The sequence below is a fragment of the Hirundo rustica genome, chromosome 17 (genome assembly GCF_015227805.2).
Source record: "Hirundo rustica isolate bHirRus1 chromosome 17, bHirRus1.pri.v3, whole genome shotgun sequence".
In the NCBI taxonomy this organism is placed as follows: Eukaryota; Metazoa; Chordata; class Aves; order Passeriformes; family Hirundinidae; genus Hirundo; species Hirundo rustica.
In genome coordinates this window covers 10,181,356-10,209,243 of record NC_053466.1, presented here as the reverse complement: position 1 = coordinate 10,209,243, position 27,888 = coordinate 10,181,356, and the positions used below count along the sequence as shown (strand labels likewise).

General features: G+C 46.8%; 2 protein-coding genes across 15 annotated transcripts in view; one reads left to right on the top strand and one right to left on the bottom strand.

The window, feature by feature from the left end:
- The window catches only part of CIT (citron rho-interacting serine/threonine kinase), a 68,084-nt gene extending 50,046 nt beyond the window's left edge, over positions 1 to 18,038 (top strand). For 7 of the 11 annotated variants that reach the window (XM_040080716.1, XM_040080712.2, XM_040080710.1 and 4 more), the window contains exons 25-48: positions 380 to 577; positions 1,029 to 1,222; positions 1,726 to 1,861; positions 2,263 to 2,367; positions 3,467 to 3,607; positions 3,780 to 3,887; positions 4,573 to 4,735; positions 4,980 to 5,144; positions 5,241 to 5,378; positions 5,635 to 5,815; positions 6,047 to 6,138; positions 6,424 to 6,528; positions 7,394 to 7,563; positions 8,531 to 8,611; positions 8,810 to 8,945; positions 10,124 to 10,263; positions 11,098 to 11,190; positions 12,464 to 12,572; positions 12,688 to 12,816; positions 13,444 to 13,524; positions 14,126 to 14,204; positions 14,317 to 14,508; positions 15,348 to 15,651; positions 16,096 to 18,038. In XM_040080716.1, the coding sequence (XP_039936650.1) occupies positions 380 to 577; positions 1,029 to 1,222; positions 1,726 to 1,861; positions 2,263 to 2,367; positions 3,467 to 3,607; positions 3,780 to 3,887; positions 4,573 to 4,735; positions 4,980 to 5,144; positions 5,241 to 5,378; positions 5,635 to 5,815; positions 6,047 to 6,138; positions 6,424 to 6,528; positions 7,394 to 7,563; positions 8,531 to 8,611; positions 8,810 to 8,945; positions 10,124 to 10,263; positions 11,098 to 11,190; positions 12,464 to 12,572; positions 12,688 to 12,816; positions 13,444 to 13,524; positions 14,126 to 14,204; positions 14,317 to 14,508; positions 15,348 to 15,651; positions 16,096 to 16,119 (3,264 nt within the window). In that variant the 3' untranslated portion in view covers positions 16,120 to 18,038. The remainder of the gene's footprint in view (positions 1 to 379; positions 578 to 1,028; positions 1,223 to 1,725; positions 1,862 to 2,262; positions 2,368 to 3,466; positions 3,608 to 3,779; positions 3,888 to 4,572; positions 4,736 to 4,979; positions 5,145 to 5,240; positions 5,379 to 5,634; positions 5,816 to 6,046; positions 6,139 to 6,423; positions 6,529 to 7,393; positions 7,564 to 8,530; positions 8,612 to 8,809; positions 8,946 to 10,123; positions 10,264 to 11,097; positions 11,191 to 12,463; positions 12,573 to 12,687; positions 12,817 to 13,443; positions 13,525 to 14,125; positions 14,205 to 14,316; positions 14,509 to 15,347; positions 15,652 to 16,095) is intronic. The other 4 variants (XM_058422787.1, XM_040080719.1, XM_058422786.1 and 1 more) reach the window with 2 other exon arrangements.
- Positions 18,039 to 20,386: 2,348 nt separating this feature from the next.
- PRKAB1 (protein kinase AMP-activated non-catalytic subunit beta 1) lies at positions 20,387 to 27,888 on the bottom strand. Of its 4 annotated transcripts, none has more exons than XM_040081166.2 (8): positions 27,739 to 27,888; positions 26,268 to 26,442; positions 25,688 to 25,854; positions 24,621 to 24,714; positions 23,851 to 23,965; positions 22,556 to 22,689; positions 21,998 to 22,066; positions 20,387 to 21,913 (listed from the first exon to the last, which is right to left on the bottom strand). In XM_040081166.2, exons 2-8 carry the CDS (start codon positions 26,430 to 26,432, stop codon positions 21,836 to 21,838), a joined length of 822 nt encoding a protein of 273 aa, XP_039937100.1. In that variant the 5' UTR covers positions 26,433 to 26,442; positions 27,739 to 27,888; the 3' UTR covers positions 20,387 to 21,835. The 4 variants fall into 4 exon arrangements, with proteins under 4 accessions (XP_039937100.1, XP_039937097.1, XP_039937099.1 ...); XM_040081163.2 differs by lacking the exon at positions 27,739 to 27,888 and adding an exon at positions 27,327 to 27,364; XM_040081165.2 differs by lacking the exon at positions 27,739 to 27,888 and adding an exon at positions 27,213 to 27,315.

Genomic DNA, 27,888 nt, shown 5'->3' with positions numbered 1-27,888 from the left:
TTTGGAAGCCTTCCTGAGAGTATTTAGCCTCGTTGCACTTAGGGGAGATTGAGGCAAAAAAAGGTGAAGTGCTTTGGCAAAAGGTCGCTGTAAGTCAGCAGCAGAGCTGAGAATCCAGCCAGAACTCCTGGCTCCCAATCCAGTGCTTTAGCTATGACAGGTCTCTCAAATAATAAATTACATTGCAGCTATTTTCTCTAAAACACAAAACTCTACTCCTGATCCAAGTACATTACTATGCACAAATATGAACCACTATAATACTGCCCTTTTGCTTGAATTAAAAAAAAATGTAAAAGCTTGGCAGTAAGTAATTCTGCGTGAGAACACTTTTTCAAATACCTGTGCTCACTCACATGTAAATTATTTTTCTTTCTAGGTGATTTCAGATTTGGAAGAGCAGCTGAACCAGCTCACTGAAGACAATGCAGAGCTGAACAACCAGAATTTCTTCCTGTCCAAACAACTCGACGAGGCCTCCGGGGCCAACGATGAGGTTGTGCAGCTGCGGAGTGAGGTCGATCACCTCCGCCGCGAGATCACCGAGAGGGAGATGCAGCTGACCAGCCAGAAACAGGTAAGGCTCCTTAAGTCTGGGTCAGGAGCTCTTTGTGGGAGCTGGCAAAAATCCCTTTTACATCTGGAAACCCATAAGAAGTGATGATGCTTCAGGGAGGCATTTAAGCCTTCCTTCCCAGGGCAGTTGAGTGAATGGAAATTTTTGGTATTTCCCATCGTGTTTTTACACGATTTTATTTAGCAATCCTGCCCTCTGAAGGCATTGTCATTTGGAATTACTCATTTTAATTTGGTGGCCCTGGAAATCTCGAAATGTTCATAAATGAGATCGACCTGACATTATGAGGGATCACAAGTGAATGTACGGGAGCCTTGAAATAAATGGGCTGTGATTTCCCAGCTCCTGTTGGCTGCTGATTTGCATGTACTGTAATCGAAATGGTGAGGCTGAAGCTGAAAGTGCACGCTTGATGTGGGATGTGAGAATTGATAGGAGGATTTATTTTTAGACTATGGAGGCCTTGAAGACAACATGTACGATGCTGGAAGAGCAAGTAATGGACTTGGAGGCCCTGAATGATGAACTCCTGGAGAAAGAGCGCCAGTGGGAAGCGTGGAGAAATGTTCTAGGGGATGAGAAGTCCCAGTTTGAATGTCGAGTTAGGGAGTTGCAGAGGATGCTGGATACCGAGAAACAGAGCAGGTCTCTCTCCCTTCCTTCCCTTTTATTAACTTCTGTGAAAATGCTCTATAGAAGCTGGTACAAAAATTATATTTAGCATAGGATATGGGAGTTGGAGCTAAATATAAAATCTTGTGAGGTAGCTCTAAAAATGGTTTATTAGTGAATAGTCATCACTGATATTGTTCCTTTTGTTTCTTTGCAAGTGAACGAGTCAAGGGGAGTGGTATTTATCATTGTAATTTATAAAATGTCTCCATTTATTATCTTCTATTTTATTTTATGGAAAAATAGTCTTTGCTCCTGGCTGCTCCTGTGAGGTCTTGGAATTTTTAAGGCTGTAGTTCTAGCAGGGGCAGGAACAGGGTTATATAATATAAAAGCGTTGCAGCGAACAGTCTGGCTTTCTAATGTAACATCTTGATTTTGAGGCAACCTCTGAAAGAGTTATTGATGCCACTGCCTGCTAGGGAGAGGTCAAGCCTGCAAGGAGTTAGGTAACGTTATTTCCCATTTTAATGCAGAGTGAGAGCAGATCAGCGCATTACTGAGTCTCGCCAGGTGGTAGAACTGGCTGTCAAGGAACACAAGGCAGAGATTCTGGCCCTGCAGCAAGCACTCAAGGAACAAAAACTCAAAGCAGAGAGCCTTTCTGATAAGGTAAGTAACTATCAATCCTAGGCTTCCATAATTAGATGAAATACTTTTCCACTGATATTACTTTTAGAAATGTGGCCTTGAACAGCTTTTTTTCAAAATGTTATAGAGACAAATTAAAAAGACTGGAGGGCATAGAATAGAATTCTGTCTTCAAGCCAAAGACCTCAGATTTTCTTTGAAAAAGACTAAAGCAGACAGCAGCCTCTGATGACTGGAATGAAGTCCTTCAATAACTTGGTATCTGCATTTGAACAAGCCAAAATATCTTTTGGCTGGTTTTTCTCCAGCAATCAAAGGCTAATTGTATAATTTTTCTTCAGCATGTGCTTGGTGAAGCTGGATTTTGAGACTGTGGAACTGTATTTATTAGTGCTCAGTGTTATTCTGACCCTCTTTCCCAGCTCAATGACCTGGAGAAGAAGCACGCCATGCTGGAGATGAACGCTCGCAGTTTACAGCAGAAGCTTGAGACAGAAAGGGAGCTCAAGCAGAGGCTTCTGGAGGAGGTAACCTTGGAGATTCATGTTAGAACTTCAGAAGGTTCCACATCTTGAGGAGGGGAGGTTGTGTGAATAAGAGTTACACATCCATCCTTCTATATAGCTGGGGAGATAATTCAAGTTGGGGGAGTTGTTTCCATTTGAAGGTTTGCAGAGTGTGTGGCCATGGTGGGGAGCAGGGGAGCTGGCCAAGGGGGACAGTGTGCCAGGCAGGGACAGGACCTTGCAGCCTCAGACCCACAGGACCTGAACAAGGGGACCAGGGCAGATTTGCTGAAGGTACCAGTGATCATTATAGAAGCCTCTAGCATGAGGCACGTCCTAGGTCAGGACTTCAGGGCCAGGTCTGTGCCCAGGCACAGCTCTGACCAGGCCGAGGGCCATAGCTTTAAACTGGCTCTGGAGCCAACATGCTTTGGGTGCACACCTGGAGGCCACAGGTGAGGCTTCTGACAGCTCTTTTCATCATTAATTTGGGTCACAGGATTTAGATCCAAGGTCACACACCTGTGCCATATCAGGAGTAATTGAATGCAGGCAGCCAGTTCTGGGTGGTGAGGGAAGAGGCTCCAGAGGAGGATTTCAGGGGTGGTTATGGACAATTAGGGCAGTTAGAGCTTTCTGGTACTCTTGGGGTACTGGCAGGTTGCCCACTCCTTTATGCATCACCAGGAAGGATTTCTGGCTCTTGCTTGGTTACATAGGCATGTTCATGGTTTTCCTAGTCAGGGACTTTTTTGTTAAGAAAGTGTAAATCCTACAAGATTTAGGAGCATTTTTCATGTGTCCTCCTCTGGTGTTAATTGGAGACAAAGATGTATACAGCTGGCCATTATTTTCCTTATCTCACGTGACTATAACTGTCCTGGTTTATAGTAAACATTATAGTTTTAATTTATTTTTACAAAATACTGAGTTGGCTTCTAGTGGTTGTACAGAGAGCTTGAGAAAATGGTGTTTACACAGAAATGCTTGAAGAATTGTGTTTGTTTATAGGTTCTGCAATGATGATTATTTTACAAGGAGTGACAACATTTAATAGCTTTTACTGAAAAACAAGAAGACAACAAACCCAAAACACTGGCCTTTGTTTTCCTTTCAACAGCAGGCAAAGCTGCAGCAGCAAATGGATCTGCAGAAGAATCACATCTTCCGCCTGACTCAAGGCCTGCAAGAGGCTCTGGACCGAGCAGATCTTCTGAAGACTGAAAGGAGTGACCTGGAATATCAGCTGGAAAACATTCAGGTGAGGGTGAGGAAGCAGGGCAGTGCTCTGCCTCATTCCCTCTGAGGCTTTAGGATGTGATTTACAGTTTGTGTGACGCTTTCTTTACAGTATTTTTTAGCTCTGTTTTGCTATCGAGTTGTTTGTTTCTTCTGTTAAGATGAAATTTCTTGCATCTGTGTGTGATTCACAGGTTCTCTATTCCCATGAAAAAGTGAAAATGGAGGGCACTATTTCTCAGCAAACTAAACTCATTGATTTCCTGCAGGCAAAGATGGACCAACCAGCAAAAAAGAAAAAGGTGGGTGAAGAAGGTTTGAGAGGCATGGAATTAAATGGCTTTGTAATTAGTTATGTGCTGTGTATTCTTAATATTCTGTTTTATCTTTCTTTGTGTAGCAGAATGTTGTCCTCATTTAAGACCATTCTGAGTTGCTGAACACAACTAGGCAGAATGTGTTCTTTGTGGCTTTTCTGGTATTTTGTTATTCCTACAACACTTAGGTTACAACCCAGTAGCTACACCTCAGTGAGGCTGTAGGAATACAGAATTTTAAGCATGTATTTTAATGGTAAGTACGTGTATGTGTACAAGCCTACTGTGTATCAAGAGTTGTTGTCCTGTAGTCACAGCATAGGACTGATCAGTCAGGTGATGTGACTGATGTCACGTCTTTGTCATAAGCTGTTCTGTCATTTTTGAATGAAGTAATTAAATTTTAACCACCTATTTTGAGATCCTCTGTTTAGATGCTTTCGGAAACTCCAGGTGTGAGTACTAACAGGTAATGTACGTCCCTCTTTAAATTAATCCATATCTTGACATTTTTCTCTCCAGTGCCAATATGAACTAAAAATCCATCTTTACACATAACAGAATTGCCATTAGGCCCTCTGGCCGGACTGCCACTAGCTAGTGTCACTTTGCCTAGTTTAAGCCATCTCTTGCTAGGAGTTAGGAGTTGTCTGTGTGTTTCTGTTGCTAGGGCCTGTTTAGTCGGCGGAAAGAGGACCCTTCTTTACCCACACAGGTTCCCCTGCAATACAATGAGCTGAAAGTGGCACTGGAGAAGGAGAAGGCTCGTTCTGCTGAGCTGGAGGAGGCTCTACAGAAAACACGCATTGAACTCAGATCTGCTCGTGAAGAAGGTAGGGGTTAACAGAAAAGGTTAATCTGGAAGGAGGCGCACGTTTTTGGTCTGAAAACGTGCCTTTAATTGCGTGCCACTCTAGCAGTAACATATGTTCTTGAATTATTACCGCTGCTGTGAAGTTACAATAAGGCTGCGCTTGGTTCCGTGGGCTGTAACTGCAGACTGGCGACACAGAGCCCTGCTAGGAACCAGGGTGCCACGTTGGTCACGTTAACCGGGGACATTTGTCTTGTCTGTAGCTGCTCATCGGAAAATATCCGACCACCCTCACCCCTCCACCCCGGCCACAGCCAGGCAGCAGATCATCATGTCTGCCATAGTGCGCTCCCCGGAGCACCAGCCCACGCCCATCAGTCTGCTGGCTCCACCCTCCAGCCGCAGGAAGGAATCCTCCACGCCAGAGGGTAGGCTCCTGCTCAGCTCCTGTTTTTCTAGCTCTGCCAGTGCCTTCTCTTTACCGATGTAGTTTTTACCCCGCTGATGGGTTTTGTCCCTTGCAGAGTACAGCCGGCGCCTGAAGGAGCGAATGCACCACAACATCCCCCATCGCTTCAACGTGGGGCTCAACATGAGGGCCACCAAGTGCGCCGTGTGCCTGGACACGGTGCACTTCGGCAGGCAGGCCTCCAAGTGTCTGGGTAAGGGCAAAGCACAGCGCAGCTCGGGGGCAGGAAAAGGCATCATCAGCCATCTAGAGCAGGGAAAGAAGCAACCAGGTGTGAAGACTCTGAACCTACTTGGCGCAAACATTCAGAAAACATCTGGTGGTTTGGAGTGGAAGGGGAACCTTGGAGAAGCTGGGATTTGTGTGTTAGAAGTTGAGGCAGCTGTGTCATGATTTTTTTTTTTTTTTTTTTGTCATTTAACAGAAGTTTTTCCCTGTCCTCTTGTCAGAATGCCAGGTGATGTGTCACCCAAAATGCTCAGCTTGCTTGCCAGCTACTTGCGGGCTGCCAGCAGAATATGCCACGCACTTCTCGGAAGCGTTCTGCCGGGATAAGATGAATTCCCCCGGCCTGCAGCTGAAGGAGCCGAGCACCAGTCTGCGTCTTGAAGGGTGGATGAAAGTGCCAAGGTATAAACTGGAATCTTGGTGTCATGTCGGGTGCTGAAATATTTGGCCTTATATTACCCTGGCTCTTACAATGAGATAATTGGTACCAGGTCCATTACATGGGCATTACAATTACCACCACTGTAATTACAATTGCTACCACTGAAATTTGTGTTTTATAGGAGTTGCATGCTTGCTTTATCTAGAATCCATGCAGAAAGTCCAACATGGCTTTGTGCTTATTTTCTTCAGGAATAATAAACGTGGGCAACAGGGCTGGGACAGGAAGTATATTGTCCTGGAAGGAACCAAAGTGCTCATTTATGATGCAGAAGCAAGAGAAGGTAACGTAGAATTTCTAGCAAGGACATATTTTTATCAGATATTGTTTGGTGGATTAAGAGGCTTCAGGATTATTACTGTTTGCTATGGCTGTACCAAATTTAGCTAAATCTTCAGTGATACGGCAATGTTATTTTTTTCTCTATCCTTAGCCATTTTATTGGCCAGCAGGTCATAATAATCCAGCTGTGAAAACATCCAGTGTGCATCCACTTCCTTTTGCTGTCACAGGTATTTTCTTGCTACCTGTTGGTCTGTTCCTAATCTATCTCCCCATCCTCCTGCAGCTGGACAGAGACCTCTGGAGGAATTTGAACTCTGCCTTCCTGATGGTGATGTAACTGTTCATGGAGCTGTAGGAGCTACTGAGCTTACCAATACAGCAAAGACAGGTGAGAATCTTACATAGATGAGGTCAAATGGATTTCATCTGGCTTGCCATCAGTTAGCCTTGTTTGGCTGAACAGAATTTTCTCCCTCGAGCTTTCATTGTGTACCGCTGTAATTCACCTCCATCTGAATTACGGGAGTAGCTCAGCACTCTAGTTACACCCAGGCTATTGCTTCTGTCGTGGTAGAACTGTGGTTAATAGAGTCATCAAACCAAATGGAAGTAAATTTAAAGAGATTTGTAGCATAAACACTCGGTTTATTTAAATTTCTTCTCTATGAACTGTGATGTGTCGTAGCTCCTGCCACCATTGTGCTCTGACCACAAAGCCATTAACTTAGAAATGCTGCGGGGTGTATACAGTCTCTTATTATGAAAAAAATGTTGATGTGTTGATTTGTATGTACTGAATAGAACTGATGGATAAGATTCTGTATGTCTTGACTGTTACATTAAAGGATACAGACTGTTAAAAACAAAGGTTTCCATAACCAGTTTTTACAGATTTTTCTTAATCAGTACAGGGAAAACTTTAGTCAAATGGCTGGTTTTGTTTTGGTTTTTTGGGTTTGGTTTTTTTTTTTCTACAATGGAATTTCTTTCTCTTTTGAATAAAAGGCAAGAAATAATTTTTGTTGAGTTAAAGACAGCCTTGTATGTATGGGTTACTTACATCCAGCTAATGTTTAGGTGTAAGTAGCTAGCCTGTGCAGAACCTGTAAAGGAGAAACCAATGTGTAAATTGCCATGGTACGTCATGATAAATACAACTTCTCTCCAATGAGGCTGAAAGGTGTTGATTTTAAATCCACTGACAATATTCCAAAAACTAATCTAAGTCTTATTCTATCTATATAACATCTCAGATGTGCCATATATCCTAAAATTGGAGTCTCATCCACACACCACTTGCTGGCCTGGTAGAACACTCTACCTGTTAGCACCCAGCTTCCCTGACAAACAGCGCTGGGTCACAGCACTGGAATCAGTAGTGGCAGGTGGGAGAGTTTCCAGAGAAAAAGCTGAGGCTGATGCTGTGAGTATAAAAGTTTCATTTAATAATAAAATATTCTGGGAGGGAGCAGAGTTTTGAAAAATATTTTTTCGGTATTTGACATACTGAGGTTTAACTGAAGGTAAGTTATTGCTTCTGCCTTATGATTTGAGCACCAGGAGCCAGTTCAATGTGAGACTGATGCTGTGTACTACAATATCCTTCTTCAGACTTGAGGAATGTAGTAAGAGAATCCAAAAAAATCTCTGTAATTCCAGCAGAGGAAGGAAGAGCAGTTAGGACCTGGTTTAAATCCAGCCTCATAAGGTACCACATGGAACGAGCAAACCTTAAAAGAAGGAAAAACTCCCTCCCCTCCCATTCTTAGAGAGCCAGAGGTTTTATATTTCTTGCTTGGGGGAGGTGTGTGTGGGTGTGTACTTTTTAGTTTAAGTTTTATTCCTAATAAGAGGTTAAACAGATTTGTTAGGTTTTGGATAGCCTTTCTCTCACTGTTACACTGATAACTCTATTTTCTGGTAAAAGGAGGTTGGTTTCTGTGACATTGCATAAGAGAATATTAGCTCTGGAGGTAGGGAATATCTGGCTGCAGGAAATACTCTTTTTTTTCTCAGGCTCACATTTCTTTTGTCTGTGAGGAAAATACATGTTCCCACCAACATTTATACTTTTCTATAATCCTTCCCCTTGGAAAATTCCACTGCACTGTTGTAGGAGGTTGGGGAAAATGGAAAGGATAGAGACAACAATGGGTTCTGTCTGAATTTAGGATAATTCTGATCAGTTTGTCTTACTGTGTCTAAGGTAGATAAAAGTTTACTAATTCTTTTGTAGGAGGCATCCCTGCAACTTTTAGCTTTCTGAGAAAAAGAAATCTTTGCCAAGCTCTTTGCCTGTCTGAAATGATGACCTTACATTGTTAAAATACTCACAGATAAAGAGATGAAAATTAACTCAACAAGAAAAAAAATATTTTTGTCATTTGCAGAAACTGCTGGGGAACTCCCTGCTGAAGCTGGAGGGTGAAGACCGTTTGGATATAAATTGCACAATGCCCTTCAGTGACCAGGTAATGGTCATGAGCACTTGGGTCTTTCTCAGTAGTGGATAATTGATTCAGGGAAACGGTACCTTGATTGCAAAATGTGTAATCATGCACTTGGTGCTGGGTTTGCTTTTTCTCTTCACTGCTGAAGAGTGTCACCCAAGCTGCTATTGGAGCATTCCTTGCTCTCCTCATGTAGTGCTATTTTTTCCCCTGTTGTAGGTAGTACTGGTGGGTGCAGAAGAAGGTCTCTATGCCCTGAATGTACTGAAGAATTCCTTAACGCACATCCCAGGAATGGGAGCCGTCTTCCAAATTCACCTCATCAAGGATCTGGAGAAGCTACTCATGATAGCAGGTACAGGGCTGTGTTCCCACTGGCCCTGCACTGGCTTTGTGCTGCCAGGTGCTGCTTGCCTTTGGATTTATTCCAGGCTTTTGTCTGGGTTTTTATCAGCAAATTGGCAGGAATGGCTTGCTGTGGTTAACACAGCCTTGTCTGAGGCTGGCTGCTAAGGGATTGTGTGAATGAGTGCTCAGTAAAACCTTCAGGAGAAACTGATTTCAGAGTTGAGGGAGGGAAGAACCAGACACAAAACATTTCCAGGTTAGAGGTCATTCGTCATTTTAAATTCAATTTTAAAAGTGTTGAGCTAATCAGTGAACATCTCTTCCTAATTATTGCATAACCTTTTTAATGTAATTAACTATTTGAGGACCACTATGTGATTGCTGGGGCATAGGGCCAACTCTTATCCTCTCTTGCCCTGTAACAAAGCTGGGACTCCTGTCATGATTTAAGATTTCTTTATGAAAGGCACACCAGCTTTAATCTCTCCATCTGTGATTTTCCAGAGATAATCCTTCCTACACGGATGTAGGCATGCTGAACATTAGGGTGTATCTTCATCTAAAAGCCCAAATTATCAAGTGTCTGTATGACATTTGTAGGGAATGAAAAACAAATTCTCTCTCTTGTTCTGCTAGTTTTGTGGGTTTTTTCCTGGTAAGGGTTTAAGATGTCCATGGTTTATTTGTGTCAGGGTAGTAGAGAACAAAGCAAATATCACACATAATGAGTGTTAGTCTGTCACTGGACTTCTGAGAGGAATTGGCTTTGGGCTATAATGCAATTCATTAGGGCAGTTCTTGGAAATCCCTTGCCAGTTCAGCTGGCACAGTGATTAAAACATCTTGTACTTGAAGAAATTCTGAAGGGCAAAATAAAACTTCCTGGCTAATTTTGCATAGTGTCTTAATGAGGCCACAATTACTGTGTTCTGCTAGACTTCAGCAAAACTAATAATCCACGCAGGGAATGGTGCTTCTCCTGGTGGACTTACTGTCTGTTGTAGGGTTGGGATTTTGGAAGTTTTCTGTCTCAGTTGGAACAGGAATAACATGGAGTGAATTCTACGTGGTACCTTGTGACTGTTTCCACAGTAACAGCCTGTAACAACGAGCTGCTGCTTAGGTAAGACTTGGAGAGAATTGGGAGTTCTCTCTTGATGAAATACAACCTTTTTTTGTTTCCAGGAGAAGAAAGGGCTCTGTGTCTTGTTGATGTAAAGAAAGTGAAGCAGTCTCTAGCACAGTCTCACCTCCCAGCCCAGCCTGATGTCTCACCAAATGTCTTTGAGGCTGTCAAAGGATGTCACCTTTTTGCTGCTGGCAAAGTAAGTTACAGCTCCCTCGTGCCCCCAGACCACCCCTTGGACTGCTCTGAGTTTAATATTAACAAAATCAGAATCTTTATTCCGCTGGCAACACATTCAAGGTCTATATTCTCACCCTGAATATTTATCTTCAAGCAAGGAGAATGTATGAGCTGGAGACAGAATGGGGGATTTGCTGCTAATGTGAATCAATTCAGTCAGGATGCCATGATGGTATAGCTTAAACTGCTAGATAGCAAGAAATCCAGCATAGCATGATACTCCTCATTATTGACTGCAACTGTGAGATTTTTAATTAGTGAATTCTGTCCAGTCTTTGTTCTTGAATATCATGCTTCCAGGCTAGCAAATTTCCTTAGGTGTTTGTGTCACTTTAATTCTAGACATTTACACACATTAGTGGTTTTAGTACGGAGCATTTAACCGCAGCAGAAATTCTCATTAACAATTACTTCTGTGGGCTACTTTGGTAACAAACTGAACACCACTCATTTCAAAGTGATGCTTAAGATAAGTTTCAGGGGTTAAAATGTGGACCTAACCTACTTCAATTTGTCAGTCCCTTTTCTGTGGAAAACCCTCTCATTTTTTATTAACGTCTTTCAAGCATAAAAGAAATCATAGAAGCCATTTAAATTCACGTTCTTTTTTGAGAATGTGAAAAGGCTTTTCATTATTTCATGAATTCACAATAATTACCCTATTAATAAAATGTACTTGCTTATCTCTGCAAAGTTCTTTTTGTGGCAAGAGGTTCTCGGATCCGTTTCACGCGCTCAGCAATAGAATTTATTTTATTGCCATCCTGAACTATGCTTGCCATCTTCCTTACAGGTTGAGAACAGTCTTTGTATCTGTGCAGCCATGCCCAGTAAAGTGGTGGTCCTGCGATACAACGAGAGCTTGAGCAAGTTCTGTATCAGAAAGGTGAGTTTAGTAACTCCTGCTGTAGTTGGTTCATTCACGTGGTGCTCTAAGCCTTTGCTTTGGAGCAAACATCTAAAACCTTTCTGTGTGCATGAGAAAATTTGTTTGCCAGCTGAAATGATAACAAATTGCACCGTGCACTGACTCAAAGTGGAGTAGGCAGCAATTTCTTTAATAAGAGTTGGCATTTTTGGAGAGATGCAGCACAGAACTGTGATTTTTTTTTTTTTGAGATATTGGATTGAGCTGTAATCATACCTTCAGAGATCGCTCCTCAGGACAAGAAGTTTAAACACCACCTGCCTTAAAACAGGCTGGCACCCAGAAACTCATGTCCTCTCCTATTCACAAATTAAAGGATGTTCCAGTCAAACTACACCTCGCTGGGAGGTTCTGCAGGTCACTTTGCAGGCACCAGTTCATTTTCCAGTGTGACTGAGGCTGGTACCCCTGAGTGCTCCAGGGGCACTGCTGGAGGGAAGCAGTGGGCACAGTCCTGCAGATCTGGCCTCCTCAGGAGGAAAGGCATGAATGATGGAGATCTGGGCACAAACAGAGGGGATGCCAGCACACCTGGAATGTCTACAGCTCCTGCTCCCAGCAGGGAGCACTGAGGGTCCGCGGCCCTTCCCCTGACAAGGGCTTACACGCACAACATGCAAAGGCTGTTTTAGAGGGCAGGTTTTCCTTATCTCCACTAAAATGCAGACAACTGAATTTAGATCCTAACAAGATGGCAGCAAGCCCAGAATATGATTTTCTCTTCTGCCAACTAAATTTCCGGATAAAGTAGGATTTATGCAAGGAATCTTGTCCTCAGAAGATCTGGGGATCTGTCTAACCTGCAGAGCTATCCCAGCTCTTCAGTCACAAGGCACATCTTGGTGGACAACATCTCTGTCATGTGCAAAGAAGGAAGAAAGATTGGCTGTGACCTCCTGTAAACAGGGAGCTGCTGACTACTGCTCCAGAAAACTGAGCTGCAGAGCAGCAGAACTTCTTCCAGAACAGAATATTCTTCCAAAAGGAAGAGGATCTCTCTCGAGGCGAGTTGATATGTAAATCTGCATTCAAGCAGCACTTCCAACAAAACAAAATTTTCTTCTAGCAAGAGTTTTTGTCCACATGCTTCTGAGAGATTGTTAGGGTCTTTGAGGTTGCCACCTCTCCCTTTTGTAAAGATAAATGCAGCAATATACAACTTTCCAGACTCAGCATTATCTGTAGGCTGGTACAGGAGAGTAATATCTATCCATGCTGTCCCTTTTTCCAGGAGATTGAAACCTCTGAGCCTTGCAGCTGCATCCATTTGACCACTTACAGCATCATCATTGGAACCAACAAGTTCTATGAAATTGAGATGAAGCAGTACACTCTGGAGGGTAGGAGATAATTCCTGAGAAATGTTCCAAGTGGCTCCACAAGTTCTTTTGTATGGCTTTTTGAAAGCAGTTTAGGAAAAAAAGTTGGTGCAAATCAGTGTTTTTCTCTTTGCAGAGTTTTTGGATAAAAATGACCACACTTTGGCCTCTGCTGTGTTTGCTGCTTCCACCAACAGTTTCCCAGTCAGTATCATCCAAGTGAACCCAGCAGGGCAGAGGGAGGAGTATCTGCTGTGCTTCCATGGTAAGTGGAGAATGGTTGAGCAGGTGTTACACTACTCCTGTTCTCTGAGCTGCAGGAGGTACCCAAATGCTGTTGAATTTTGGACAACCTGGCTTTGGCTTAAAAGTTCTCCATGCCTGGTGGATCAGTTGAAGATTTCTGTGCCTGAGAGAAGGACTGCAGGCAGTGTGTGAAGTGCAGACAGGTGTTTGATTACCCTGATAAGATGTTCAGGGACTCAGTGCAGACAGATGAGAGTTTTCCACCTTCTGGTGATTAAATAAGAGAGGGTGTTATTTTTTGTATAGCTGCTTTTGTTGCCCTCTTGTATACTGTCACGGGAATGCACAAACCTTCTAAAGCCCTCTAGCAGTAATTTTGGGTGAGAAATGGTAGGAATCTCATCACCTAGATTAAATAATGACCTTAGTTCAACTGGAACAAAGAGATGTGGAATCGCAGCACCTTTTGGCCTGGCAGTATTCCTACATCTAACCAATTCCATGGCATTTAGAGTAATTCATGGCAATCTGGGATTTGCAAGATGTCCCTGATAAAAAGCCTGGGAACAACTGCCTTTGTCCCTTCAGAAATAAATGAACAAAATTCAGGCAGATGCTCGTGACCTGATGTGCATTCTCTTGGCAGAGTTTGGTGTCTTTGTGGATTCCTATGGAAGACGCAGTAGGACAGATGACCTGAAATGGAACCGCTTGCCCTTAGCTTTTGGTAGGTGGTGAGGGACAGTCCCTGGGATTATGGAAATTATTGAAACCTTGTGGAATGGTACTCTGCACTCAGCCCTTCTGTCTTTTCCCTTCCCCATTCTTCCAGAAACTATGGACTTTTTCCCCATGATTTAAGCTTATTATAAATCCAGATGGCAAACCCTCTGAAATATAAGCAATTTAAGGAAAACTAAACTGAAGTTCCATTTCCTTAATGTTCCTGGTCTGACACTGATTGAACTGGCTAGTGGAATTTTTAACAGTGCTCTAAGTTTCTCAAATAGTGAAGAATATATGCGGGCAGCATGGCTCCCTCAGGCCTTTTGCACTGCCTAATGGGATTTTGTTCAGTTAATAGTCTGGCTTTAATGCCTTTTTCATGATACTTTGGTTAGTAAAGTCCTTGAGACACAGTTTCAAAGCAACAATTCTTTAAGCTTGCATCTCCCCCTTTACTGATGGTGTCTGTGTCATTACATAAAACGTATTCCTTAGTTTTCCCACAGGGCTGTCAGCCTCTCTTGTGCTTGCTGTTGTGTTTTAGAAGTTTTTAACAGAGAATGTATTTTGTGTTTTTTCCTGCCTTTGCACTGCTCCTCCAGCCTACAGGGAGCCCTATCTCTTCGTGACCCACTTCAATTCCCTTGAAGTGATCGAGATTCAGGCACGAGCTTCTCTAGGGTAAGTTGTTCACTTCATTCCCTTGAACAGCCTGTTTTGCAGGAATATATGGCCTTGCCAGGTAAAGCACTGTGCTGTCACTGTAAAGACTTCTTCCTGCAACTTTCCCCAGAACTCCGGCACGAGCCCACTTGGAGATCCCAAACCCGCGGTACCTCGGGCCTGCAATCTCCTCGGGAGCGATCTACTTGGCCTCCTCCTACCAAGACAAGCTAAGGGTGATCTGCTGTAAGGGCAATCTGGTGAAGGAGACCAACAATGAGCAGCAGCAGCAGCACCACAGAGGCTCCTCTGCCACGCGCAGGTGCGGGGATGTCGGGGTGTCATGGTCCCTGTGTGCCTCGGGAGCAAACTTCCCTCCTGATGCCTTTTCCCCTGGTGTGGTGGGATGCCCTTGTTCTGTTCTTAGAGGCTGGTGACAGGCAGTGTAATCTGGAATAGAGTCACTAATGGCTTAACATCCACAAGGAAACAAACTTCAGCTCTAGGAAGATGTGGGTAATCTCCACAAATGCTTTGTGACCTTGTGCTGGTTTGCTTTGATGTTGTGATAGAGCTCTGGCTTCAAAGCTTTTTGAGCTCAGATACTGTTGATGTGACGCTAAACATGGCTTGGCTGGAACAAGATGTAAAGCAAGAGCCCAAGATTATTTCTATCAAATAATGAGTCTGCCTTAGGGAGATAGTGCTGGGAAGCTGTGATGGGATACACAGGTAATTAAATACTGGGGCTGATGGTGCCACTGTGTGCACAGGACACTGAGAAATTAAAGCTTTTAGTTCATCCCAGCCTGGCCTGAACATCTCTGAGCCACAGAAGATTGTGTGAAAACACATATATCAAATTTTAGTGGATTTGGAAAAGCACATGGCTGGAGTGGATGAAAAGGTGCTGCTCTCTGGCCTGTTCCCTACACATGACTTAGACTGGCAATTCATTAAGGCACTTTGCCAGTGTGGCTCATGTGATGGATACTCAGCTGCCAAATTACCTCTGCCTTTTCCATCTTGGCTCAGGGAGGGGCTGATCCTTTTCACCCAAAGGTTGCCGGGTGCTGAGGAAAAAGTTACATTTTTTTTTTGCTAAAAGAAAATGTAACGGGAGGTTGTTGTCGCTCAGCATCAATCCTTTTTAAATGACAGCAGCCCGAACAAGAGAGGCCCTCCCACGTACAACGAGCACATCACCAAGCGCGTGGCCTCCAGCCCCGGGCCCCCGGAAGGGCCCGGCCACCCCCGGGAGCCCAGCACGCCGCACCGGTACCGCGAGGGCCGCACGGAGCTGCGCAGGGACAAGTCCCCGGGGAGGCCCCTGGAGAGGGAGAAATCCCCGGGCCGGCTGCTGAGCACCCGCAGGGAGCGCTCCCCGGGCCGGCTCTTCGAGGACAGCAGCCGAGGGAGGGTGCCTGTGAGCGGGGCCAGAACTCCTCTGGCTCAAGTCAATAAGGTAAGGCAGGAGCCTGCGGGACGTGTCTGTTCTCAGGGCAAGGCTTGTAGGTACTGCGGGAAGGGCTGGCGGCACCGGGAAGCACGAGAGCGGGTCACGTCTCACTCCCCTGCTCCTCACATTCTGTTGGAACAGAGCCCACGTGGTGTCATGGCCCTGTGACCCCCTGCACTGCAAAAGCTGCTTGACACCAGAATGGGCTGAAAGCAAAGATGCATTTACTAGAAAGTGAGAGAGGATTTGAAGGGGAATAATGTCTGGAGCAGGGAATGGGGGAGCTCTGTGTGCTCAGAGTGATGCTGACAGTGCTTGCCTTTGTCAGTGTTTGTGGATGACAGGAGCCCTGGCTCTGTGGGAGCAGCAGGTGATGTACTGCTCCCAGCACCTCGTGCCTGCAAGAGAAATACCTGTGACTTGTAACTCGTCCTTTCATTCCCCTGCCAGGTCTGGGACCAGTCTTCAGTGTAAGCCTCAGCTAGACAAAGTCACTCATCTTGACCTGCAGGAAAAAAAGGAAATATACTGAGTATATGCACTCCATCTGTCTGCAGCCCAGTTCCCAAACAGCATTCCTGGGCCAAAGCTCGCTCCGCAGCGGGAGCCGTGACGCTTTCCAAGACCGTTCGCAGCTCAGTTAATTTCTCTGCACTTTCCTGCACTCCTGTTTTTGCACTTTGTACTACTGTTACTCTTTCAAGCAGTTCATGAACTTTTTGTACCCACTTTAGTCCCTAGTAGTTCATCCAGGAAATGGGACTTGTGTCCTGCCCCAGGTCATCACTGTGGTTAGCACCCCTTAACAGAGAGTTGGTCACAGTTCTGAGACGTGCTGGGAGCCCCTGATGGCCTGGAAACAGAAGGGCCAAGGTGAGTGAGTCCTTCAGTAGGAGCTGTGGTTGGATGTTCTCCACAGAACACGTGAAAAATTTCTTCCGATTAGCCTGTTCACCTGCCACTTCTGAAAGTTATTTTGTTCTCACTAAAATCGCTTTAGAGCAGCTCTGATGGGGAGGGAAGAGCCCTGCTTTAAGCAACCCCCCTGCCCTGAGACAAAGTGCATTACCTATAAGCTACTGGGTTGTAAGACTTTATCCAGGTCTCCTGCATGACAGTTCACTGCATGCTGCTGCACCATCACTGGCTCTCTCCTTTTAGGTTGCTTTGCTGAGTAGTGTATTGTACCTCACTTGTAAATTAACTGAAACCTTTAGATCACGCTGCAAAATAGCCGTTAATTACTCTGGAAATTTGGCACCGACGAGTTAACGAGCCTTATTCTATGACAAGAATTAGTCACACTCGCGTTCTCCTCTCAGCACTGGACGTGGTCTCTTCAGCAATGAGTCCCGCCAGCCTCAGCTCCCCCGGGGGAGCAGCCCGGGCTGGCTCCTCTCCTGTAGCTTGTGGTGCAATCAGATGCGGTGTCTTGGCACAGGACACCCACAGGGAGCAGCTTCGGCAGTTGCTGTCACACCTTCGCTTCCCCGTGTCTGACCTCGAGCCTCTTACTGCTTCCTCTTCTCTTTTGCTGTGAACGTGAAGCAGAGAGCAAATGATTTTCAAAGCAGGTTTTGACCCTTCACTCTGCAATAGCAACATTCTAAGTGAACAACCATGTTCTTTACAACTGGAAAGAGCAAAACTGCATCCAATCTTCCCTTGGAGCCACACTTAAACTTCTGCTAGTCCCTTGCAAGCCTGTGCTAACCTGTTCTAGAAACCCATCAAAATTCCAATGCCTTGTCAGTGTCCTTTGGCGAGTTTCATGAATATTGTATTCTGTTCTCTTGTCTGTTGGGTTATTTTCAGTCAGATGATTTGGCAGGAAATTTGCTGAAAGTTTTTGTCTCCCGGTCTGAAAATTTTGAAAGGTCACTGAGATCAGTCTTTAAATCTTTGCATCTCATGGAAGATCTTCAAGACCTCAGAAATGGGCTTGTTGAGTCCTGAAAGTGTATATCTTGTGTCTTGTTCGTGAAATGCTTCCTGCTATAGAAATAGCTCAAAGGACTGTACATATTTACAAGAAACTTTATATTCGTAACAAAAGGGAATTGAATTGGTTTCTACTTTTTTATTGTAAACTGTGCGTTTTTCAACACTAGCTTTTTGTTTTACTGGTGGTTGTGGACAGCCATCTTCAGACACTGGAGGGGCCTCGCCTCAGTCCTCCTCGCTCCCATATGAAGAAATATTGTAACATTAAATTGCAATTGAAGCTTGTTAGCATAAATGAGGTTTTAGGTCTCTAAAAGTACAGGATTTTTCTTCATTACCTTTTTATTATTGACAAGGGAGGGAACCAGAGGGACAGTTCAAAGCTCCACCTGGAAAGTATTGAACTTTGTTGTTGAACAATAACCAAATAAAACGAATAACTATCTTGACTGACATGGTGAAATGACGGCTTCCTTCTCTCTGGAGTGTCCCTGCCCTGGCTCTGGGGAATCCCAGGTGTCACAGCTGACCCAAGAGCAAACCCTGGCGATATTTAGCATTTAATCCCGGTCATGCCCTGAACAAAGGCCGAGCATGTCCGCATGCACTAACCCAGGTGGATTCATGCAGGTACCTCAGCAGAGCAGCACTCAGCTGCAAGCACCTACAGCTCCATCCTGCCTCACCCCTGAGAGGGGCAGAGGTGAAGCACCTGAGAGTAGCTGGAGAACAGCCTTGCCCTGGTAAATGACCCCACACATCTGGAGCTGGAGAAAAGGCATCTTAATTAACGACAGTGTGATCTAATGACAGGTTTGGGACTTACCCCAGCAGCGTACTGGGAGCAAAGCGGAGGGAGGCAGTTCCTCATCCCACTGCTGTAACATGCTGGTGCTTTAAGGCCTAATAGCTGCAACTTCAAAAAAAGACCATTCACAAATCCAGTCAGATTGAGTACAACCTGCAGTTTCTGTACAGCTCAACTTACACCTGCTGGGAAAACTTGCTAGATCAGACTTAAATGTAAATACATCTATTTTTAACTGAACTAGTTTTTACAGGGTCTGAAGTATTCTTTCACAGGAAGAGGTTTTTAATATTCACACTGCTGCCTACAGTAACTTGATTTGTCCTCCTGCTGTTGAGTGTTTTTGGTTCCGTGCACATACCCACCCCCTGAGCCCCGAGGAAGGGCTGGTTGGAGGCTCTGGGGGTGGGTCACCGATGGCTCCTCCTACGTTTTGGTCTACATGACATTCTCCATGAAAATGCTCTCCATCGACCCCGAGCTGCTTGGTTTATCTATTGTGCCTACTATGATGTATATGATGAAATGCTGACTTGTTCAATGTTCCTTTATTTCTTTTACTGTGCACAAACAATACTTATTTAAAGCTCATTGTTGCAGTCCTATGATGCATGATCCGAATTGTTAACAAAACTAAATTAATCCAGAAACTGGTGGAGTTAAAAAAAAAATAATTATTTATTAAGCTTTTTGATTCCCAAGAACCCTGCACAAATCTATTCAGCTTGACCCCCCCCAGGCTGTGCTGAAATTCAGGGGTCGGGGAGGGCAGGGAGCCCTTGTTATTCCTGTACTGGTTTACTCCAGGGTCCCCAAAAGTGACTGTAACAAAAGTGTCTGCATCTACCTTTAAAAAATGTGCTCTCCTAGCAACAGCCAAGAATAAACATAACAGCACAGACTGTGAGCTGTGGGTGGGGAATGTAAGTGAGCTAATAAATCCAACTCTTGATCCAGCTTTTGCCTGTGGAGGGATTTGATTCATCCCTTTGCAATAAGGGAACACAGGGTGATTACTCTAATTCATTCACCTGTTAAGCAGAACAGGACCTAGCAAAGAAAAACCAATAAACCACCCCAAAACAACCAGCCTACCTCTTCCTCCGCCAGCTGGAGCAAAAGGGATGTGGGGGGCTGAGGGTGGCTTACCTGAGGAGATTCGTGGCTCCTGGGACTGTCAGTTGAGGCCACAGGGACCAGGTCACCTCCAGCACCTGCTGCTGGTGGCTGGAGAGGCCTGGGGGCAGCTGGGCTTGGGCAGAGCAGAGCCAGGGCCACTCCTGCAGGCCCTCACACAGCCTGGGGCCCCCACCCTGCCTTGCCCCCTGGCCCTCCCAGCGTTTTGGGGCTGCAAAAGCTGATGGTGCAGTGGTAGCTGCAGTCCCTGTACTGAGCCCTCTGCCAGCTGAGACAGGGCCAGAGGCTATGAACCACAAATCAAAATTAAAAAACCTCAAGCTTTTGACACAGTAATTGTTCCTGTTCTGTGGTTCCACCATACCTGATGTGCTGATGAAGAACAGGGAATGCTCTGCAGGTACCAGCACTGACCACAGCCTTGGCATTTCCTGGAGCTGCTGGACACTGCAGAGGCACAGACTGTCCCCTCACACAACTGGACCTGACCTCACCCTGGTGAGGACAAAGACTGGGGAAAAAGGTCTGCAGTGGCAGCTAGAACAAAGAGAAGCTGACAGGAGGCTCAAGGCCCATCCCAAGCTTTCCAGCTCTCTTGCTGGAGCTTTTAAATAATTGGGCCTCTTGTCCTTCCTCTAAACTTTACATCACAAATAAACATGAACACCTCTGTCTTCTTCATGGACTGAGTGCAAGAAGAGGATGTATTTCAGTCTGCATCGCTGAATGAAAAATTGTACAACCCACCAAGGCATAAAACCGCAATCAGGAAATCACATGTAATAACAAAATAACTCCCTGAAGGCGAGGTTACCACAGATGGGAAGGGCAATAACAACACAAGTCACCCACTTCTCTTGAAAATGTTTTATTTGTTTCTAAAGAGGTGGAAAACAAGCAATTCTGTAGTTCAGAATACCAAATACTATCCATAGCACAGAATGAAGAAAGAGTTTTCAGAGAAAACCATTGCACTAGACCCAGATCTACTCAGCTACTGAAGATATTGCAACAAGGCTGGTGAACGGACCCCAGGATGGCAAAGCACCCTCCCACTGTGGCTCCACTCCACGCTGGCTGCTGCAGCTCTGTCCCCACTCAGGCTCCTCACAAAGTGCTCTCCCCCGCAGTGGGACGGGGCAGGAGATCATTGGCACAGTCACGGTGCCCCAGGCACCAGAACCAGCCAGGGAAGGGCCCCTCCTGCGCTGGCACCTCCCAGGCAGGCCCGGGGCACGCTGGCAGCGGCTTTGCATTCATGTCGCATTGTTTTGGGATAAAACAGGCTGTCAACACCAAGGACAGGCAGCCTGAAATTACTATAATCACGTAGAAAACAGAAACAGAATAAAAAGTTGCCCGGCTCCAGCCCCGGGCACAGAGGGCTGCGGTGCTGCTGCATCCAGCACTCTGCAGCTGCTGACACTGAGGGGAAAGTTTGGCCACTGGACACAGGAGACTTAGAGGCACCTTCAGGCTGTTACTGAGGAACTCATCCCTAAACTGAATCCATCCATTCCCTTCCCAGCTTAAGGGAGTCCTCATCAGTGACAGCAAGAGAAACCAGTTTCCAAAAGCAGATTACTGCGAGACACAGTTACGATTTACAGAAAAATCCAGCCATTAAAAACAATTGTCTTTACCAGAAATTCCACAGGGGAAAAGATGTATTTCAGTTCTCATGAAGAGAAAAAAACTACAGAGCTATTCACAGTAGAAACAGTGCACCCCACTCTACCGTAAAATAATAACGAGCTTGTAGTGATTATGTTGCTGATTCTGCCCAGAAAAGGCTGCTACAAAATGATCACCAATATTCACACTTTCTTCAGCCAGGCAAGTTTGGAACTTGCTGCTGAAATAATGTTCGATGAGTGATGGAAGCAGTAACGAGCTTGCTTTTGCTGAGTGTTACGCTCAAATCAGATTCCCCAAGAATCCTGAACTTTCCAGGCTTTGGGCTGGCAGACTCCCAGTCTGCCTCGCTGCTAAAGCTCTTTCATCTGCTGCTGCCCTCACATTATTCAGCCTAATTAAATTGGTGGTTTGTTAACTGAGCTGACAAGGGGCACGGACACCTTTGCCACCTGTCTAATTGCTGTGAAGCTGCCGTTTCCAGGAACTTCCAAGGTGGGGCTAACAAAATAAGGCAAATACAGGAGAACCTGGAAGTCTCAGGAAAAAATATGAAATCAGAGTTCGTTTGCTACAGCACAGAGCAGAAGTACATTTGGTTAAGTGAAGCATTTTTTTCTGAGACTGCACTGGCCCAGAACAATTGGTGACAAATGACAGCGATGCTCATATTGGCTTGTAGAGCAAAGTGGTGACGTATTTCTTCTTGTAACGGTGTGTAGCACTGAGCACCATCACTCCATCCTGCAGGGGAGGGAAAACAAGTGAGCACGTGCCACGGTCACACACGCAGGCTGGCCCCGTGCAGGACAGGCCCTGGCCTCTCACCTTGATGGAAAGTGCATACAGGTGGTTCAGCATGACGTGGTTGGGCTCGGGGAGCAGAGCGGGGTCGCACTGCAGAGAAGAGGGACAGCGTGACAGGGACAGGAGTCACAGCTCACTCCTCACAGCTGAGGGGTGACAAACGGCACCTGTGACCAGCCACAGCCCCGGGACATCGCTGCTGCCCACACTGAGTCCATCACAAACGCAGCCACCACTTCAGAACAGCCCCAGGTCCCTCTGGGTAAAACCCTCTGCATCCTCACCAGGACCATGAATCAGACTGTGATTATCCCTTATGTACTTCTGGTGTCTTAACGGTTGACAAGATTAAAGTTTTGGGAGGAAAACAGCAATCTGGTTTTCCATTTCAAAGACAGTCAACTAGAAAAACAGATTTACTTCAGATGAATCCATCTGGAAATACACAATAAGGAACTTACCAACACAATAACTTATCCCAAGGTTTTTCCTAAGCTGTCCCCTGCCTGTATCCAGATTTTTCCCCATCTGTTCCCACCCTCAAGGGCATTATTTAACAAACCAAAGTGATGTACTCACAGAAATGCCTGTGTCCTTGTTCAGGATGACCTGCAACAGGTGTGGGGGGAGAATGGGCGGAGATTTAAAGCGCTCCTCTGCCTTACAGACATAGGGCTCCTGGTGGTACGGTCCCGGGGGTGAACTGGACAGCTCTGCCACAGAGATGGTAAATTTTTAATCCTAAATACTTTGTAAGAACATCTTTATAGGTACACACAGCCTAAAGGGATCAATGGCACTGAAGTACAACAACTGCAGCAGCTGGTGCAGTGCCAGAGGATCAGACCCTGCCCAAGAGGGGATTTCAGGTGCCCAAAGTCTGACTTGGAACGAGCTGTGAGGTTCTGGGCAGCAGAGTTCTCAGGGCACAGCCACACTTCAGAACTTCTCTGTCACCTCTGCCCAGCACTTCTGCAAACACTCCACAGGGCAGGCTGCCCTACAAGGCTCCCCCCAAGGGATGGACACAAACGTGGGATGCACCTGTGAAAGGCACCTGCAGACTGGGCTGTGGAAAGAGCCCTTCAAAGTCTAATCAGGGAAAGGAAACACTGCTACAGCCTGTGGGGAAGGCATCTGCCAGAATCTCCTCCTGGCCTGCTCCACAAATACTACCTTCTCCAAAAAGGCTTTGTCCAGGGGAAAGTTGCACAGACAAAAACACACCCAAACATACCTCCTGCCTCAAGTTCAAAGGTTCTTCTGAAGGAGAGTGTAAGGTCCTGCTCCAGCCATGCCCTCCATCCCTCCAGAGCCCCAACAGGGCAAGGCTGACCTCACACATGGCTCAAGCTAAATCCCACCTCTCTCTTGTTACACTAGAACATGAAACTCAAGGCAAAACCTGCATTTTTGTATTATTCTTAGATAGGTGATTTATACTATGCTGTGAGGATACTCCCAAGCCTGTGTTAGCACGGAGATGCAAATCCTGACCCCTCAGCCACCTCCTTAGCAGAGGAAGACTGAACTAGGAGCAGTGTAGGCTGTCAAGGTTGGTTTGATGTGGTAAAGCAGAGACTGATCCACGAATGACTGCCCTAAACCCAGGCACTGCACACAGCAGGGGCAAACAAACAGTTAATGAGCACCCAGCACTTCTTCCTCATCACATCTGTGTTGCTTTGTCAGAGGCTTCCTCCTCTGTGCATTCCACTTCCTTCCTCTGGGCATTTGTGATTCCTGCACACATCCACAGGACCTGACACAAGTGGAGATGAATCTCTGCTGGAGCTTTAACTCAGAGAAAAAGGGAAAATGAAATTTTTAACCGCTGTAAAAAGTGTGACACGAAGTTACCGGTAAGCTCATACCAGACATGTCTGAACATTTTTGGGAGTCCACCATCAGAGCATCGAACACTTCAAAGTCGGTTTTCTTCACTTGGATGATGTTGTTGACAGTACCCAGCTGGCTGGTTACTACTGGCTGGCAAGAGACAAGACAGAAAAATCAGAATTAAAAAAGCCTCTGGGACTAATAGAGTCTCAGAACTACACAATCAGCGTTAGCAAGAATGAGGTACACTCCTTTTGAAATATGACAGACCCAGATATGAGAAGAGCTCTCTAAGTGTTAGGTTAAGAGGAAGGGCAGGGAGGGAAAATGCCAGCTGAGCCTGCCAAGCCCACAGGGCTCCAAAGAGGGCAGGGGTCAGGTCTGGGCTGGTTACCTGTGACACCAGCTCTGGACATTTTAAGGCTTAAGCTGGGGAACTGCTGGGCAGGCTGGGGTTAAAGCTCATTTTATAGCAGGGGAGGAAAAACAGGCCTGGTAGATTTTGGCACAATTACTGGGCTGTGAATAGATCTAGAGGAGCACTGCTGGCACAGAGAGCCAGGAAGGCACAGCGAGCTCTGGGCTGCCAGCAGTGCTACAATGCTCTAAAAGGCAGTTTGGCACTGCACAAGAAAAGCCTGCTATCACTTATGAACCAATGGCCAAGAGATCCTGGCCCTCACTGCATCTCCTGCCCTCTGAGCTCAGTCTGACGCTGCCACCCAGGCCAGCAGACATCAGGAACCTCTCTCGCCAGCATGAACAGCCCCTTGCTCCTCTTCAGATGCCTCAAAGCAAACATTACCTCTGCAGGATCATGTGTCCACTGCCCATCCACGAGGAACTTGTACTGGTGCTCTCCCTCCGGCAGGTCCAGGATTGCCACAAAGTTATTGTGACTGGAATTTAACACAAACAATCAGCCTGGCAACATTCTGAGAAGTATCTTGGTCTCTAAACTGTGACACACACTGTGACACAGAGCACAAGCCTCCTCAACGTGCAAAACTTTAAAAAGGCTGAGAATCTCTGATGCAATCCAAAGATAAAGAATCAAATTATGATTAATGCTCATCAACGTGCAAAACTTTAAAAAGGCTGAGCATCTCTGATGCAATCCAAAGATAAAGAATCAAATTATGATTAATGCTCATGATAATTTCCTCTGTGACAGTGAATCCCCCAGACTCCTGACATCCCATAACTGGCACTGAGCTTTTGTAGAGTCACTCTCACATCTTCATGTTACTTGTTAGTACACAAGCCCTCATTTATCTGCTGTTGGAACAAGATCAGCTTTCTCATATTTCCTTGCCTTTCAGTATTTACCATCATAAATTGCATTTCCCAAATGCCCATGAAATAAATGAACAATGAGCAGATAAAAGCAGCAACTCAATACTTCTCCGTTACTTTGGGTCTCAATAGCTGCTGCTTGGCAATTTCCATACTGTGAACTCCCTGATTCTGCAGAAGGCTTTACCAGCATCTCAAAAAAAGCTCAGAAACAGTTGATGCTGCTCCAAGAGGCCACAGGCTCTGGATGCTCTGAGCTGGGCAAAAGCCACTGACATGGCAAGGATTTGTCATCAGAGACTGAGCTAGAACCAGCTCCCCTTTCCAGAGCCCAGCCCCGCGCCAGGCACAGACTGCACAGCAGGGACAGTTTGGGGTTCAGTGTCCAGTGAACGGACACACGGCTCAGCTTCCACCCTGTGCCATCCAGGAGTGGAAAAGTCACATTGTCATCAGGCCTTGAGGAGAGAAGCAGGACAGCGGCAAATCAAGCACAATCCCATCTCTCAGCTGCCCACCCTCCTCGTGGCACTGAGTACTCCCAGCCCGTGGGGAGCTGCAGCAGCCCTTCATTACCTCCTTGTCAAAGGAATTTTACTCCAGTTGTTGAAGGACCCTGATAAATAAACTTCTTTCCCTCCTCCAGTCCAGCGGAACACTGTTGGCCGAGCTTGAGTGGGGGTTTTGTCATTCACTTCCAAATCTTGCTGCCAAGCTAGAAATTCTTCTTTCTCCAATGGAGCCTACAAGCACAAAGTCTCAATCAAAAAAGGTTCCCTCCTGGCAGACTCAGACAACCTGTGTGGCACTGAACGCTTTTTTTGCCCTCAAGCATGATTCTCTAAGTTTACTACAAGCAGTTTTTGTCAGATGCAGAACAGAAGCTGCAGTTCTAGATGCTGTTCACAAATTCATTTGCACAAATTCTGCAAAGGTGTTAAAGCCTTCCAGATTTGCAGGAAAAGTGGAAGGCAAAATAATGCCTCTCCCTCCAGCCCCAATTGTACCTGCTCAAGCACCAATTCACTCTCTCCTTGGCATGGGAAGGAAGCGGGGTGGGCAGCTTTGTGTAAACTCCAGGACAAAACCCCTGCAGGCTGCAAACAGCCCCAGGGCATTGCAAGCAGGCAGTGCTGGGAGAACAAAACAGCGATACCTTCATCTCCTCTGAATGGAACAGGTCAGCATCCTCAGGGCTGTCCATCAGGATTTTTGGTCTGTCCCCCTCCTTGGTGCCGACGGCTCCTCCCGAGCTGTCCCCTCGGGAGGCTTTGTGCCCATGGCGCTCCAGCCCCGCTCGCTCGCTGCTCGTGTTCCCCATTTTGATGGATCTAGAAGAGCAGGGAAAACCAGATCAGCACATGTACTCCCACGGCTGGAACACCAGCAGGCAGGAAAGAAAACTCAGCAGCAGCCTTGGGCTATGTTTTTGAGTTGGAGAGCCTCAGAAACTTAACTCATTGTAAAGTGATACCATGCTCTGAACAAAGGCACTAAATGACAGTTTTTAGCTACTCCTGGTAATGTGCTAGAGTTCTATGCATGAGCACCTCTACCAGGCTCAGCCACTCAAGCTCTCGAGCAGGTCCCTGCCACACAGCACAAAGCTTTTGTGTCTCCCCAAGACCAGAGCTCGTCCTTTGCCTTCTGCCTCCCGTGCACACAGCGCTGACCTCGCCAGACGCTACACCAGGGGAACTTTCTGTCAGAACGCTCCAAAAGCAGCCGACATGAAACGTCACCTCTCTAGAGTAACAGCCTCACCCTGCTGAGGATGCTGAGAGCAGCTGAAGGGGGGTCTCAACAAAGAGTCACAGAACGTCCTGAGCTGAGGGACCCACAGGGACCATCCAGTCCAGCCCCTGCACAGACACCCAGCGCTCCCACCCAGTGCCTGAGAGCGGTGTCCTGAAGCTCTGGCAGCCTCGGGGCCGTGCCCACTCCCCGGGCAGAGCTCAGCCCACGGCCGCTGCCTCTGTCCCCGCTTTCCTCTGGAGAGGCAGCGCCTGCAGATCCCCAGCCCTGCTGCCGCCCCGCAGCCCCGCGTGGATGCGCACGGAAGTCCCGCCGGAACAGACCCGCGGGAGCGCAGCCCGCGCACCGGGAGCTCCGCGGGGCACGGAGGACACAGCCCGGCCTGGCAGCCCCAGGACTCCGACCCCGGAGCCGCCCCTGCCCCGCCGGGCCCGGCACCGGCACCGGCACCGGTACCCACCGCCCGCCGCGCTCCCGCCGCCGCCGCCGCGCTTCCGCTTCCGCCGGGCCGAGCCCGCGCCCGCCGGGGGAAACCGAGCCCGGCGCGGCCGTTCCGCCCTGCCCCGGGCTCCACGCCGGGCTCCACGCCGGCCTCCATGCCTTGGTCCCCCCGCGCCTCCTCAGGACCGCACCGGTGCCGGGGCACGGCTCCGTGCCCGCCCGGGAGCCGCCGTGCCCAGGGCCGCGCCTGAGGGCGGTGTCGCAGCCGCGGGGCAATGGCGTGTCCTTCGTTCAGCGGCGGCCGGGCCGGAGCGCCGCCGGCAGAGCGCTCTGGCGTCTGAGGAAGCGCAGACGGGCGGCCAAGTCCTCAACTGATAAATGTTTCCCAAACGAAATTACATTGATACATTTCTCAAAGCATTCCCACTTACACTATCTAGTTTTAGCCTTGGCTCTTCCCCAGCTGTTGCTGTTTTTTTTCTTCCACTTCCCTCACAGCCCCAGAGCTGAGGCCTGCGGGTGTGTCACCGTTCTCTTCACAGGGGAATTGCTTTTTTCCCATTACAAATAGAAGCGGCCTG